General features: G+C 45.9%; 1 protein-coding gene across 1 annotated transcript in view; it reads left to right on the forward strand.

Moving 5' to 3' along the window:
• KANK1 (KN motif and ankyrin repeat domains 1) overlaps positions 1–16,618 on the forward strand; it is a 53,135-nt gene that overhangs the window by 23,183 nt on the left and 13,334 nt on the right. The window contains exons 2-4 of the mRNA XM_009884272.1: positions 863–3,517; positions 13,356–13,574; positions 14,430–14,538. Of these exons, the coding sequence (XP_009882574.1) occupies positions 863–3,517; positions 13,356–13,574; positions 14,430–14,538 (2,983 nt within the window). The remainder of the gene's footprint in view (positions 1–862; positions 3,518–13,355; positions 13,575–14,429; positions 14,539–16,618) is intronic.

Raw genomic sequence — 16,618 nt, forward strand, 5'->3', positions numbered from 1 at the left:
CTTTTCTTACCGCCCCCCCCAAGTGGGACGGGAGGAGCGGGTTGTATAGCCGCGCTGGGTATATATAAATACTCAGCCCAAGGAAAGCCCAGCGGATCGGGTGAAGTTTAATTTAGGTTGCTTTGGGGGACGGGCGAGTCCTGCGCCGGGAAAGGCAGGCGAGTTTCGCCTCGCATGCCAGGCGACAGTGGGATTCGGGACCCGGCTGGGAGGGGGTCGGTCCCGCTGCACGGGTTGGAAGGAAAGGGGCACCGCTGGGAGTAACCCTGAGCTGAGGTGGGAACCAACTGGTGTTGCCGCTCTTGCGGCATCGCCTCCCCAAAGCCGTAAAACGTTTGCGGGTCTGGGTAAAGTCTGATGGCACCGGTTGCATAAGGAGCAGGGTCGGAGTTCCCGTCGCCTGCTCAAGTACACCCGGTAGAGAAACCGGTCTCCGGAGGATCTGTGCGGTACGTTGTAATCCTCTGGTCTTTACGTGACAGCACCGTGTGTGTGAAGGCTCGGTGTGACACCGGAAGGCGGGAGGAATTTGGGGAAGGACAGCTTTGAGCTACTGGCAGTGCCACTTCTGTGCCCCTTTGCCAACAGGCGTTATCTGTGCGTGTGCGTGTGTACACGTCCATGTGGGTATGCCCTTCTCAGCGTTTGAAAACCTACTGATTAACTTCTAAAAAGTTAATCGGGATTCAGTGTTGAGGGTCAGTCAGCGGAAAGCTGGTCTGCTTGCTGAGCTGCAGCAGCAATTTCTGCCTCCGGCATGCTGTGGGCACCCGTCTTTCTGCGCTTGTGTTTCAGCACGTAGTTTACTGAGACATAGTTTCTTTTCCAATGCTGATTTTTTTTTTTTCTTCTTCTTTTCCAGAAAAAGAGGAAGTTGTTATAAAAAGAGAAGATGAAAAAGAACGGAAAGACCCCTATTTTGTGGAAACACCTTATGGCTACCAGTTAGACTTGGATTTTCTGAAGTACGTGGATGATATACAAAAGGGGAATACCATTAAGAAACTAAACATCCGAAAGAAGAGGAAAGCTGTGCCGGTCTCGGCGGGTACCAAGAACTCTGGTGGCCAGTGCAGCGGCTGGACCTCCACGGAGTCTCTCTCTTCGTCGAACAGTGATGAGAACAAGCAGTCGTGTTTGGCAGCGAGGAGTCAAGTAACCTCATCCATCGCCGCGAGACCCTCAGTTTCCTTTGAAGCATCTCCTTCCTACTTAACCGTCCCCGAGAGTAAGCACCTTCCTCCTCCCTCCCCCCAGCCTCCTCGGCACAACCTCCATGTAACAAAAACCCTCATGGAAACGCGGAGGCGACTTGAGCAGGAGAGGATGATGCAGGTCACACCTGGAGATGTCCGCAGGCCCCGGCTTTCCAGCTTTGGAGGCATGGGCTCCACGAGCTCCCTCCCCTCTTTTGTGGGATCTGGCGGGTATGGTCACATGTCTCAGCAGCTGCAGAATGGGTATCAGGGGAATGGCGACTACGGTGCCTGCTTCAGCTCCTCCTTGGGCAGTTCCATTCGTCACAGCCCCATGAGCTCAGGAATATCCACGCCGGTCACCAATGTGAGCCCGGTGCACCTGCAGCACATCAGGGAGCAAATGGCCATTGCCCTCAAGCGTCTCAAGGAGCTCGAGGAGCAAGTCAAGACCATTCCTGTGCTGCAGGTCAAAATTTCAGTGTTACAGGAAGAGAAGAGGCACATGATGGCCGAACTCAAAAACCAGAGGAAAGCCACTCAAAATGACACATACGGTTTCAGAAAGAGATCCTACAGTGCAGGAAATGCTGAGCAGTGGGAACACATGTCTCAGGTAAGAAGAGGTGGAGAACTATATATAGATTGTGAGGAAGAGGTGGAGAGCATGGAGCAGAGCTCTCAGAGGATAGAGGAGTTCAGGCAGCTGACTGCTGAGATGCAAGCCCTGGAGAAAAAAATCCAGGATAGCAACTATGAAAGTCCAGCAAACCTTCAGGTGAACAGAGAAAGCCTGACCAAAGAAGCCCGATCTGTTGCTGTGGGTGCTGATGAGAACATGAACGATGTGGTTATATACAACAGATCTGCAAGGCAACACAAAGAAGTAGCTGTGGGGACAGAGAAAGAAATGAGAGAGACTGGGGTTGGGGTGACAGAGGCGATGCTTGGCTTGTCTACGGAGGTTGAGAAAGAGATAGAGCTTCAGCAGCAGACCATCGAAGCCCTCAAGGAGAAGATTTACAGACTAGAGGTTCAGTTAAAGGAAACGACCCATGACAGGGAAATGACCAAATTAAAACAGGAGCTGCAGGCGGCTGGGTCTAGGAAAAAAGTAGATAAAGCAGTGACAGCTCAGCCCCGTGTCATCAGCAGGATGGTGGAGGCCATCGTACAAATGAGAGACCAAATGGTGGGAGACCATGTGGACGTCGCTGATTCGTCAGTAGGAAACCACCTGCAGACCAGTAGCGTTGGCATCTCCTGCAGACCTGCTGTGCGGAGCATGGCTGCGGGCCCCGAGCTGCTGATGAGCTGGTGGCTGGGGAGGGAGAGGGCAGAGGTGCAAGACCAGGGCACAGGGTGGTCCCTTGAGCTGCGTGATAAGGCGGTGGGCACAGAGACAAGCGTCTGTGAGACAGGCGTCAACACGGAGGAGCCGGCAGGTGTGCCGAGCCCCCGCCGGACGGCACAGGCGGTCAGAGCGGTGAGGTCTGTGGGCTGTGGGGATTGCTCGGTGAACGTGGTGGTTTGTGCCCCCAAGGAGCATGTGTCCCGTGAAACGGCCACAGAGGCTGTGCCCAGGGCAGAGGCAACGGTGATGGCTGTGCCGTCTACAGCTAGCCGGCAAACCAGCACCACTTTGGAGATGGTCAGCCAGTGCACCGGCACAGAGATGGCCTCCCTGGCAGACTGTGGGACAAACACCGCTCTGAGCAGCTGCGATAAACAGACCAATACGGAGAGCGTGGAGATGCGGAGTGTGGCAGTGGGAGATGGCCGGGTGAAGGACATACATGCATCTGCTAAAATGCGCTCGGTTGGAGTGGGCACCGTGCTCTCTAGCCACCCTGGCTTTGAAAAACCCTCTGCAATAAAAACCAAAGACTGTGGTGTTGGGCAGATAAACATTCGTGAGAACTACCTGGTTGGTCTTAAAATGAGGAGCATTGCCTGCGGACCCCCTCCATTGCCAGTTGTGCCGGTTGGCACCAGGAGCATTGGTGTTGGTGGAGAGTCCGTGTGTGAGCCGGTGAGTGGTCTGTTGGAAAGCCCTCTGCCTCCACCTGAGCTGAGGACGGGCTTGGATCATTACATTGAGCGCGTGCAGAAGCTGCTGCAGGAACAGCAGATGCTGCTTGCTGAAAATTACAGTGAATTGGCAGAAGCCTTTGGGGAGCCCCACTCCCAGATTGGATCTCTCAATTCACAGCTCATCAGCACGCTCACCTCCATCAACTCCGTCATGAAATATGCCAGCACAGAGGAGCTGCGGAGCCTGGACCTTCAGAAGCAGTGCGTGGAGAGAAGCACCACATCAGGTAAGCCCAGCGTCCAGGCACACGTTTGGTTGGTCTGCTCCTTGCCAGAGCTGCAGGTCAGGCACCTGCCAGGCTCTCGCTTGGTCTGGAAGCAAGTGTGTAATCCTCCTAGATGAAACGCAGGACATAACACTGTTGCTGGATGTGCCCGTTGGGTATTGTCTCCAGCCCACCACCGGGAACTGACAAAAAAAGAGGTGGTTTTATCTCTCCCAGTTTGGCAGACCCTGAAGGGCCTGATGATGATGGCTCTGACCGTACAAGAACAGTATCTCAAAAGCATGCTAGGTTTGACTGCCGTGCAAGATTTTTACTCCATTTTATAACTTAAAAGAGTGTTGGAGGGTAATGCCAGCGAGTTTGGAATTTTGGCCTTCCTTTAAACTTAGCATGCAATTTTTAAAAGCTATGGTGTCAGATTTGACAAGTGTGGAAAGTCACATTCAACATCTGTATCAAACCGACTTGTTTCCACAGACGTTTCCCTGGATTTCATATTTTTCTTCCATTGCCTTCGCTCCTTGTGCCTCTCAGCCAGAGAGCTGCGGGGTGCTTTCCCCATTCCAGTGGGGCTGATGGCTTTATAATAGGCAACTCCAGAGCGCTTCACAGAAACCACATCTTGCATCTTCCCTGTTCCAATAACTGTTTGTCCTAATCCCTAATTGCAGCCTCATGTTTGAAAGGCGTAAGTTGTTAATTACTGCTGGAGGTTCTGGTGAAACTCGGGAAAGGCAAGAACTGAGATTTAAATACTCCTCGCGTTTTATTTAATAACTTTAAAATCTGTACAATTAATTTGAGGGATTTCTTTATTCCCTGGGATAAGGTTGCTTACTTTTTAAAAAATTATTATTATTGGGTGTCTTGATAGTCTAGTTTAAAACAGCCATTTTTTCTAATACCTTATTGGTGAATCCAACCACATTACTGTTACATTTATAAATGTTGGCTTGCTGGAAACCAATATGTTATGCCTAGCAGTGACTGTTAGATACCGCCTTCTTGGTCCTGCCATACAGTGACTAAACCAGGAGGTTAAGGAGATGGGAAAAACTTGTGCAAATTCATCTGTATTGTGGGTGCTGAATTGGAAAAAAAATCCTGAGTAAATACCATCTAATGCCCACATAATATTATTGGCTAATACACTGCTATATAAAGCTCTTGCAGCTTATTTACTGTCTTAGAATTTACCTATTTTTGTTAAAAGGCAGCTTGGTAAATCTGATTCTTTTCGATGTTCATGCACTAAATGGAACCATCCATTCAATGAGCTGAAGTAAAAATTTTAGCTTCCCATAGTAAAGCAATAAGCAACATTTATGTAGTGGTAAAGAAAATGTATGATATCCTGTCTGCATACATGCAATATGATACTATATATGCAATATTATTATGTTTCTGGTAGGCACTTTATATTTTGGGCTTCTTGCAAGTAATGGTACTATAGTAATAAGAGTATCTAGCAGACGCCAGAAGTGTCCTTAAAAACAGTGAACCAGAATTTTTACTAGCTGTAAATCCTCAATTCCTTCCCCTGCTTTTACTGCACAGTATCAAATGTGTAGTCTAGAGACTTAAAAGTATTTAGACACAGGTGGAGCAGTGGATCGTATTTTACTAAAGATGTTCTTACTTGGATTCAGATTTCACGTTCTTCACGAAATTATTCTGGAATAATTTTATTTTAACTCGTAATGCCATTATCTTTAGCTGTGGATACAGAGTGTAAAATAAAATCTCTTTATTTTTAGTCCCTGGTGAGAACTATGTGCCAGGACTGTGTGCATAAATCAAGTTCTGGGCTATAACAGTTTAGACCCATGGAGAATTGGAGTGGGAAGGAGGTCATAAGCCTGAAATGTTTCCCCTTCTCTTTCTATTAATTTTGAAAATACTGTCTTTACTACATCCATCTGCTGATCCTGCTGCCTGTTCCTGTGGTTTTACAGATTGTGTGTTGCTTCTTTCTGTAGGATTTTTGCTGAATGGAGCTCACAAATAATTCTGTAACCACTGGAACTAATAAAGCCTTTTTTTTTCCATGCATCGGTATCACATGATAGCTTGTGAGCTCTTAATAAGTCTTTCCTCACATTTAGGTCTCTTGAATGTAGCTTTTTAAGTGTCTTGTGTGTGAACTCAACCAGCAGCCCTTACTCCAGGCCTGGCATCTCAGCCTGGTTTCTCTAAAGCTTGTATAAGTATGAAAATCCTTCGGAGCACTGAGTCTCTAGTCCGTTTTAGTTAAAGTGAGCAATCAGGTTTTAAGTTATTGAAAGAACCATGACCTTGCGAGCCTCGGTTTCTTAGAAAAACGGGCTGAAAATAGAGGCAGAAGTGTCCGATTTCAGATTAGCAGCAGTAGCGCCATCTTTAATATTTTATTCAAAGAGCGTCCTTAGGAAGCGCCTCTTAGAGGCCAGGTCCTTTTAGGGCAAAAACACTTGAGCTGGCTTTGAGGCATGTGATTTGGGTGCCAGTTTGCCATGTTTTAAAGGTTTAGTGGTCCATACTGCTTCCGATACCTGAGGTAGCATGTCGTTCAAGTTCTCAGCTTCACAGATTTTCTCCCTGCCAGTGCTGGGGAGATGGGGGTGTGCTGCGGGGGCGTCTGTGGTCCCACAGGCCCCGACACAGCCTGTGGCAGGCGATGGGAGATGCAGGTGTGAGAGCTGGAGCCTGCTGAGCGGGACGCGGGCTGGCTCTGCAGCTGGCATCCCTAGACACGAGCCAAGCGGACCTCTGAGATGATCTCTGAACCAGGCCTGTTAGCAATTAGTATATTGCTTGTTGCAAAATAAACACCTTCACTTCCGTAACTAAGCAACTCCTGTTTACATATGCACTGTCTTTCAGAAGCCCTAGTGACATCAGGGAAATCAAACCCGCTGGCCAGACAAGCCAATTTCCGCTCCGCAGTCACATTAGCCAGCGTTGGCACCCTGTCTGCGTGCAGCACATTCGTATGGACTTGGGTGACAAACCTGGATGCTAACTGATCCTTATTCTTGGACCAGACAGCACATAGAAGAACTGAGGGAGGCGGGCGCGTTCAGGTTGTCCATTTATTGTCACAGAATCTTTGAGAGGTTTCAGAAAGTTACATTTGAGTCTGCATGTGGTGCATTTTGCAAAGTATCGGCCAGAGGCCTGATGTCACTTGTCACTTTTCACAAGTCTTGTAGGTGGATGCCTTTCACAGGCAAGGAGTTTGCAAGGAGGTTATTTAGAAACAATGGCTTTACTGCTGCCCTGAAAAATTCTGACCTGAAAATGCATGATTATTTCGCCTCAGTGATCTTTGGAGTATCAGTTTTACGGTCACTTTTTGGAGCAATCCTGGCCGAGCACCTTGGTTGGAAGCATTACACTAATCATCGTGAGGAAGGAGGCAACTTCTTGAATTAAGGCTTGAAAGGAGCAAAAAGAAGCAGAAGCAAGTGGTGTCGGAAAGTCTCAGGGGTTGGGAAAACACGATGTGCCATCTGGTGGAAAGATCTTTCAAGGTTTTTCTACTCTTAACTTTAACCCAGGGCTGGGGAGGCAGGCTGAGGGATGATGGAAAGACCGAAGGAATGATGGTAGTGCGAGAAGCCCCTGGTTGTCCAAAGCTGGTGTGTAGGACTAAGGAGGTATGGTGGCCATGATTGTCTCTCTCTGTGTCATCATTCGTGATGAAAAAACAGCAGGGAGTTGGAAAAAGCTATTTTCTCTTTGCAGCTCTTCTGTTTGACACAGTTTTGTAGCCTTTTCTCTCAAAGACTGTGTAGCTTGATGGGTTGGTAGCCCCTCTCCTGGCAGCATGGACCACGCTAATGCAGTTGAAGACTTGAGGCTTGCCTGACGCTCAGGAGCTGGTGCTGTTCGAGGCGCAGACATGCCGATGGACCCTCCAAAGCTGTGGGCTTCTACAAATTGCACTGGTTGTCTCTGTCTAGGCAAGTGAATGAAGGCCTCAACGTCAACTCTGCCACAGATGCATGCCGTAATCACCAGGTTAAGTTTCCATACAGTTGTGCTTGTTTGTGTAACAGACAGGACCCATCCGTCTCTCTGCTGGGGAGAGGGTGACTGACATTCATGAAGAATTTTTCGTATTCCCTGGATGATGCAAAATGGTCGTACAGATGGTCCCATCTGTGTGCCAGATGAGTGCTGTTTATTTACGTGTGTTTGGCTGGCGTCGCACAGAATACAGTGCCTCCTCTGCGCTTTTCATGTGGCAGGTGGTGTCTGTTGGCTGGCTAGTTGTGATAACATACAAAACTCAAATGCCTGTGTTGTTCGAAAATGGTAGCAACCTCTGTATTAGGAGCTGAGACATTTTGTGGTTTGTTTTTTTTTCTGTTTTAAATTCGCATCCAATTGTATCAGAAGAAAAGCAGAGACCTGGTCAGTAATTGTCCTGTGAAGACATTATTCGAGTGAAACTCCATAAACCTCTCTAATGAGGCTTGATGTTACCTTCTGTGGTCATGTGTTGACAAGCTTATTACTATTATTGTTATTATCTAGAATATTTGATCAATACTATCATTAGAATATTTGCTGGTTTTATGCTGTGACAGCACTACATAGAGTGTTTGAATCTGAAAGCTGCTCTATGGCCTCATTTCTGATTCAGTTAAAGAGTATAATTTGCCATTGTATAAATATTTTTTTCTTTCAAATCTTTTACTGCTTAGAGAGTGGCAAGCTGCAGCCTGCTAGCCTGTCTGCTGGAGTGACTGGTAAAACCCCAGTTCTGTCCCTGTGCTGTGGCACAGGGACGTGATGTTCAGGCACTGAGCTCGGTTCAGAGTTCAACTCCCATGGTAACAGACACATCTATGAATAGTGAATGTCAGGAGATTCCCGTTTTTCCAAGGAAATGTTGTCGTATTTCAGCAACTGTAAAGCATCAGCTGAGATCAACTCCTCATAAATGAGAAAGCAGGAAAAGCTCTGGGATCACCTTCCTGCTGTGCCCAGCGTCATGGGATGCTTTGATCCACCACTCATCAGGGAAATTAAGGATAGCTTTCACGGAGCTGCACAGGCAGTTGTCTTGGAAAAGAGAGCATTTCATAAATAAGATGATTAGCTGCTTCACAGACATGTAATTTTTTTGTGTTCAATCTTATTCAATTAAAGGAATTGGTTTTGGCTTCCAGTTTCAACAAACTGGCTTCACAAGCTAGTGTGGGGTTGGAAAGTATCTTCTCAACACAAAGAAAATGGTTAAAGCAAGAGTGAAAATGAAATTGAGATTGTTCTTGCAGTCCGATTCGAGGAGTTAGAAGAAACATTTTCCCTGTAGCCAAATAGTAGCTGCAACATTTGCTTACGCCGGAGCCCCAAGTGAATCTGGCTTCTGTCGGTTTATCATATTAAAAGTTCACATGTGGCAATTTTTTGTTCTGAAATTTTAAATTCACTGACTTTTAACCTGGAAGGGCTCAAAATTACCTTTTAAAGTGAAGCTACACTTAGTCTTCTGGAGGTAACACATTTATCAGGTTGACGGGTTAATATCAATCGTTGTAAATGTTTAAACATAACATGTTTGCTCATCACTGCGTTTTTATTTAACTTAGTAGAATGGGTTTTTTTCTTCAGTAGTTCTGATGCATAGACCAAATGGAAAGTGGATTAAAAAATATTTATATGAAAAAATAACTTTTTGAGGATAAAGCGAATTAATAAGATTTAAGACCACGGAAGAAGACTTTGTGTTCTTCAGTTACAGTAATTTTGTAGGGAGCTTATTGCTACTGTGAAGAAATCATGCAGTGTGAAAGAGCTGTATATGCTCCACACAACCTTTATCCACTGTCTTTAATAGGAAGTGTGTAAGTTGTATCATTGGCTGTTATAAACATACTGTGCACATAAATGCTTGCACTGATCAACAGGTTAAAAATAAAGTCACTGTGCGGCTACCACATAGGCAGCAAGCTCGTGCCCTTTTTTTAGCTAGAAGCCTGTGATGTTCCAGCCAGAGAACTAGGTTCTCGCCCGGATGGTATTTAATTCCCCTGGCCTCATTTGCACTTCTCTTGATTTCCAGTGCTATGAAAGTATTGTCAAGCTAAATTGTTTTTATAGTAACAGTTAGGTTTGGTACCATCAGGCTAAATGGAATTTTTCAAAAGCAGGTAAAGGCCAGACTTCTGTTACCACAAGTTCGGCACAAATTAAGGGGGGAAAGTAGTGTTTAAAACTGACCCAGTGGATTCCCTGAACCAGCTTACTGCAGGACTACTCATGCTCTCATAAATGGGAGGGAAGGTCTGCAGAGGGAAATAACATCTTAATAACAATAAATATATTTTATAGGTGCCAGAAATGGCATGGATCATCTGCTGCTGATGTGTAGTAGTTTTGCTGTTGCACTGGTTTAAATTGGTGAGATATTCAAAAGAAGCACAAGTGATTTAGGAGAGGAGGTTCCCTCTAAAAAACTAAAAGCAGGTCCTCCCATTCCCTCCAACTGGTGGGACTAAACCACTGAAGATGCTTCACTCACTTGTACAGCTTTCTGTGGAAGGGTTTATGAACAGTTGAAATCTGTACGGTTTTTGTTTTGTCTTATCATAGTTCTACTTCTAAAATACTGGTGAACTTTTCCAAGCTCCCCTACTATATTGTAAAAAAAACATTTAGAAATTCCTAGTGGCTCTGTGCTGTGGTTAGCTACACGATATCAACACTTAGAAACTTAGATCAAGGTTGCATTATTTGCCTGCAGCAGTAAATTAACAAAAATCAGGAGGGTGATTTGAGCCAGGTGTCTGTCTGTGGAGGCAGTGGCTGCTTAGGTGCTCATCTTGTTGGCTGATGTACTGTCAGCGTTGTACTACTGTCTCAAGCATACTTGAGATCTGCACGAGGTGAGATGAAGAGCCTCTGCTAAGGTCTGTGTAGAGCGGTGGTGATCTCCAGCCAGGGTTTCTCTTCCACTCCTGAGAAGCACGCGATGGCACCTCCAGCCCTGATGGCTACCCTGTGGCCTTGTTGGAGGAGGAGGGAGCTTGGCTCATTCAGCTTGTTGGTTCAGGCAGCAGTTGATTAATCTGTTAAATCATTGACCGTAGTGTTGGGTAGCACAGCTGCTCCCTTCGTCCATTTTTCCAAGTGCTAGGTTGCTGCTCTCCAAGCACCTTTATGGTGGGTGTCTTGTAAAGGGCAAGGCCTGAGAGATGATGTTAGGTGCTAATTAATGGCTTGCAGCGTCAATGCTGTGTTGGGCCCGAAGCTGTCTTTCCTTGAATCGTGGGTGCTGTAGATGCAGTAGGTGTAGACGTGGAACAGCTGTGTTGGGGGAATGAGTGCACTGGCCAGTTTGTCTCATAGACGCTTACTTCTTGCGTGCATGTCCTCAAGCCTGGATGTCACCCTCTTTTTTCAGGTGCTGGGAGCCCAGCAGGACACCTTTTCTGCTTCGTTTGAAGGCATGGACAACATGCCTCAGATCTTGAACTCAGTGTGGTGCTTCTCAGCCACTGAGGGATGAACCAGAAGAGGGAACCTACTGAGATCTTGTTGCGTCGGTGGCAGGTTGAGCTGGGACAGAGTCTGAGGCGGCTACTGTCCTTCTCCTTTCTCTCAGTCCTACCCTGCAGCTCCCTCCCAGCCGTGTCTGGGACCAGAAGGGAGACACTTGAGGAAGTCCAGACTCCGGCGTTGGGGGGGTTGAGCATGGCTGAGGAGGGATGACAGGGTGCACCAAGGTGCTGTCGGTTCACGTCAGGCAGGACCCCCGCTCTGCCCTGCTGGAGGTCTGCCTGCCCCCACCCCCAGCACCCACAACCCCACCTGTGTCCCCAGGACATGCTGTGGTTGTCGAAGCTGCCTCTGGAGGAGGGCTGTAAAGCAATGGAGAGACTTGAGCTGACAGTAAACCTGGGTGGCTTCAGAGGGTTTGTGCATCTCTGCTGCTTCAGAGCAGGTCCCCTTGTCTCCCTCACCATGTCCTTGGTGGCAAGGCTGGAGCAGAAGGGGAGACCTGGTAAAACCAGCTGAGGCAGCCACCACCAGCTGCAGTTGGAAGCGGTTACTCCATTCGGTGCTCTCTAATTGTAGCTGTCACCACTCCAAGGAAGAGGGGAGAGGCAGTTCCCTTGTTTTTCAGCTCGGGGAGTTTAAAAATCACTGGTTTTGGCTCGGCGCTCCATTGCCTTGGCAGCCCTCTTCTCAGCTGGCAGATGAGGGATGGTGCTCGCTGTCGGGAAGAGACATGACCGAAGTTGCTCACCGCTGCGAAGAAGCCAGGAGAAGTGGGGGAGCATGGGCAGGACTTCCCTGCTCACTTCCACGGGTGCCCATTTTGTCCCGAGCATGCAGGCACATCTCTAGAGGGGTTCCTTCTGCACTGGGGGGGCACTGGGGTGGCTGCCACCCACACCTCCCACTTCCCTGAGAGGACAGAAGGTTTTTGGCTGTGTCTGAAGTGATATGTCTGCCAGTACCCTACCCTGTGCCTTTCCTGGCAAGTGGCTTCCCCCTGTAGCATGGAGAAACTAGAAGCAGTGGTGGGAGTGGGCAATAGGTCTCCTTGATGGAGAAGGCACCTTGGAAATGCATGTAGGCTGAGACTCGGTTGAAAACTCTGAGACTTGGGTGAGAACAGGAGCAAAGAGGAAGGAGCTGCTGGGAAGTGACAGCGTTTGGAAAAATTCACTTTGTTATGTGCTATTATAGGGGGAAAAGAACCCTCAATTGAGGTGAAGCAAGGAAGGGGGAAGGCAGCCAAGCAAGAGCAATAAAGATGTCAGCTGTATTTCTGAAAGTGAATATTTGGAATTTACGTTACTGCAGTATGTTAGCGTCCTGTGCAGTGCCACTCATCTAATTGAATAAGGATGCTGTGGCTTAATTCTTGATAAGTACAAAGGCAAAAGACTGGAGGCAGAAGTGATTGAAGCAACCTTTGAAACAAAGAAGCAATCGTGTTTAAAGTAAATTAAACACTGTCCCTTTTTTTCCCTTGAAATGCTAGCAAGATTACTTAAGGGAGAATGTGTGTGTAAAAAACCAGTGTGTTCCACCAACAAAAGCATTTGTGCAGCTTTATAGAGCAGTCGTAATAGCGCAGCTGGAGGAAATCCAGGGGAATCTGTAAGTCTGTGCGTAATTAGCGCTGCCTTTTAAACACACAAAGGGAAAAAATCAGTGAATGCCAGCAAATCAGGGGGAAAAAAAATCACCCAGACATTTGGAATTTGATTCTACTAGCTTGATTGTACTACTAGTTCAGTACAATCCTGAAAAGAAAAAGAAAAAAAAATAGAAAGAAATGCAGTGGGTGGGAGTTTATTGCAGTTGTCTCAGTAACTGGATAAAGTGTATAACTTTCAGAATTAGTGGAATGCTGGCAAAAAGGAAACTTGCCTGGAAAGTTTCTACTTTCACGGAAAAGGCCATTTGTTTAAAAAAAGTAAGATAAAAAGGGCACTGTTCTTGCAGAAGGAACCTGCAGAGCTCATGAACGTGTTCTTCAGGCATGTCAGCAAGGAGCAGTTGGTGAGTCTGCCCTGAGCGAGGGTGGCAGGAGCTGGGGTCACTGCGCGTACTGAAAGAGAAGGAAAAGAAGGGAGCACTCCTTTGGTCCATTTTAAAGCCAGTATCTTTGTAGTTTGTATTGTATGTTTTCATGGAAAGAAAAACTCAGCTATTTTTTTTGTATTTTCAGAAAGCGATCACACCCTTTTGCTATTGCATCCTCAGAGAAGCGTATGGTGTTGCCCTTTTTTTTTCCCCCGGTTTGTTTTTTCTTCCCCCTGTTGATCACAGTGTTGACGGAAATGTTTTGGTCTAACTCCTCCATGATGCCCTCTGTCTTCTCTGGCAGGTGCTACTTTGGAGTACATCCCTCACGGCCAACTTGCAAACACCCACTTAACTTCAAATTTGCGAACGCTGAAATTGGAGCAGGACATTGTGCCTGCTCAGGAGGAGAGGAAGACCCCCCTGGTGGAAGCTGTTCGGGGAAGGAAGTCCTTTTCTTCTCAGGACAAAACTCTCGCTCCAATTAACCTGACAGATGACCAGCTTGCCTCTGGCCTGTATGGTAATAACTGACTCACATTCACCTTTCATCGTACTGATGGAGTTTGAATATGAAATACAGTTGAAGGAGGTTTTCCGGGTTCTCAAAATTGTGAAAGCAGGGGAAGATGCAGCTACCAGGAAAGTCACCCTGTGAGACCCCGTGTCTGCAGCCAGTGGTTAGTTTTTAAATAGCAGACTGCTGCGCATCAGTGAAATGCCATTTAGTGTCTTCATAAGAAGAATGTGCTGAGAGAAAAGGGGTTAATAAAATAATTTTTTTTTTTTAAACAAATTTGTACGAATGTTTTACCTGTCTTATGCTTAGAGATTGGCTTAAAAGTTGTTTCAGTGAATACGAAAATCTAAAGAAACAGCCTTGATTGAACCTCCCCACCCTGATGAATAGGTTAAATGTGGTGTCTCTACTAGTGCGTTAGTTCTGGCAATGAGCTGCTGTCATCTGACACCAAGAATTAAGATTTTCACAACAGAGGAGAGTAACTCATTTCAATGTTGGAAGTCTTTCACAAATACCAAAGAAAAAAACCCTGTCTTTTCTTCAAGTTTTCTAAAGCATCCTAAAGATTAGCAGCACGTTGGAAGATGGGAAAGTTAGGCTAAACTAGTTTTCGGTTTCCAGAGTTGTTTTTGGAAATCTTCTATATTTCCAATGTGTATCTCACGCCATGACTGTAGGTATAAAAAGATTAGAAAGCCCAGCTTCACTTGGTAAATTAAACAGAAAGCTGTTTGTTTTGAAAAATTGTTTTGAAAAATTGGAAAACTGATTGATTTGAAAAAAATGAGTGCTGCTGCAGTCAAAGCTGGTTACAGATTTGTACTAATATGTGTGCTTTTTCTCCCTTTTCAATAGTATGTACTAATAATGAAAACACACTCAAATCTATCATGAAGAAAAGGGATGGGAAAAAAGATTTGAGCAACACCAAGAAGAACCTGCAGTTTGTTGGCATTAATGGCGGGTAAGAGACCTGTCTACAAAAAATCTGTCGTTGTAACACTTTCACTGTGGGGATGAAAGGAGGAACCCAGGACCTCATGCATAGATTAGGCCTGTCATAAAATCATAGAATGGTTAGAGTTGGAAGGGACCTGAAAGGTCATCTAGTTCCGCCCCTTCTGCCATGAGCAGGGACACCTCCCACTAGACCAGGTTGCTCAAAGCCCCATCCAACCTGGCCTTGAACACTTCCAGGGATGGGGCCTCCACATCATCTCTGGGCAGTCTGTTCCAGTGTCTCACCACCCTCACAGTGAAGAGTTTTTTCCTAATATCTAATGTAAATCTACCCTTGTTCAGTTTAAAACCGTTACCCTCCTGTCCTATCACTACACTCTCTGGTACAGTCCCTTGCCATCTTTCCTGTAGGCCCCCTTTAAGTACTGGAGGGCTGCTATAAGGTCTCCCTGGAGCCTTCTCTTCTCCAGGCTGAACAACCCCAGCTCTCTCAGCCTGTCCTCGTAGGAGAGGTGCTCCAGCCCTCTGATCATCTTTTTGGCCCTCCTCTGGACACACTCCAACAGGTCCATATCCTTCTTGTGTTGTCCATGCTGTCCTTCAGGCTGAGGTGCATCTGCTGAACTTAAGGGTCAGAGGGAAGAATGAAACAGTTGAGCTCATCTTAATCCTCTGTGGACCTTTTGTGCTTGCAAGTCATATGTGGCTGTCCTGGTTTGAGATAGAACAAAACCAATTTTCTTTTCAGTAATTTTACGTTTCAGTTAAGTCTCTTCTAACTAACTGCACTCTCTGAAATTAACAGCATATTTATCAGGCTGTGTCTGCTTCCATAGTGTTAAGGTCTGACGGTTATAGGTGATGCCCAGGCATGGTATGCAGAGAGGCTGTTGCTTATACTTATTGCTGTAACACCCAAGGGCAGATAACTTATTTGCCCGTTGGAGGGTCAGAAGCGGAAAAGTGTAGAGGGGTCGCACCTGTGGGGAGGAGCAGACGGGACAGGTGACCCAAAACTGACCAACAGGGTATTCTATGCCATTTCCCTCATTCTCAGTATAAAAGCTGAGGGATCAAAGGGGTCAACCTCTTTCTTCAATGGCCAGTGTTCATTCTTCTGCCTGTGATCCCGATGCCTGCATTCCTGAATCCAGTTCCCGTCTGCTGCTAAGTCCAGTCTGGGACTTTCCCAGTGCTTGCTGGTGACATGATTGTTATCCTGGGAGCTCAATACTGGTTTTGTATATGTTGTATATGTTTCATTATTTTCTTATTAATGTTATTATCTTTTCTTTTTATTTTTAATAGTTTTAGTTTCATATTTCATTAAAGTAGTTTAGTATCTTTTCAACCCATAAGTCTCTCCCTTATTCTCTCTCTCGGAGAGAGGCTAAAAGAGAGCATCTGTCATTCATTTAGTGGCCAGCCCAGCCTAAACCATGACAATAGCATCAGTCTCAAGTACCTGTAGATTAGATTGCTGCCAAATTTAACACAGGATGATGAAACAAACTCAAAGAGCCATGGGAAAGTCTCTCAGGCAATATTTTAGTAAGGAAAACTTTAATACGTATTTGGCAGCTGACAAGAGCAGCATTGGGCTGTTGAACAATACAGCAAGAGATAGTATTGCCTGAGAATTAACTTCCCTTGCTTTACACTAGATAAATACAGAAACTTTGCTCCACAAATACAGAAAACACTATGGAGAATTATCTTCTTCTAAAATATTACTTACCCTTGCAGAAATTTGCGAAGAACTTTAAAATGTTTTCAACAGATTGTTTTTCTGTAGCTTTTCTAGCCCTTTCCTCAGATTGTTTTTTCTTTAGTACAAATGCCTTGTGCAGTATGTAACCTAGACATTGCAATTACTTCATTTCATACGTATTGGCTATAAGTATTATTACTTGTAGTGGGGGAATGTTGTCACTCATAAATCACTGTTGTACATTAGAAGAATAGGCTTAGTACATTAATTCTTCAGCTGTTGGTGTTGGTGAGATAAGACGTTTCATTGGAATCAGCATTATAATTGTCCAAATCACTTATATTTCACCTAAAATGTCAAAATGTTGTGCATT

The sequence above is a fragment of the Charadrius vociferus genome, unplaced genomic scaffold, assembly GCF_000708025.1.
Source record: "Charadrius vociferus isolate BGI_N301 unplaced genomic scaffold, ASM70802v2 scaffold183, whole genome shotgun sequence".
Taxonomy (NCBI): Eukaryota; Metazoa; Chordata; class Aves; order Charadriiformes; family Charadriidae; genus Charadrius; species Charadrius vociferus.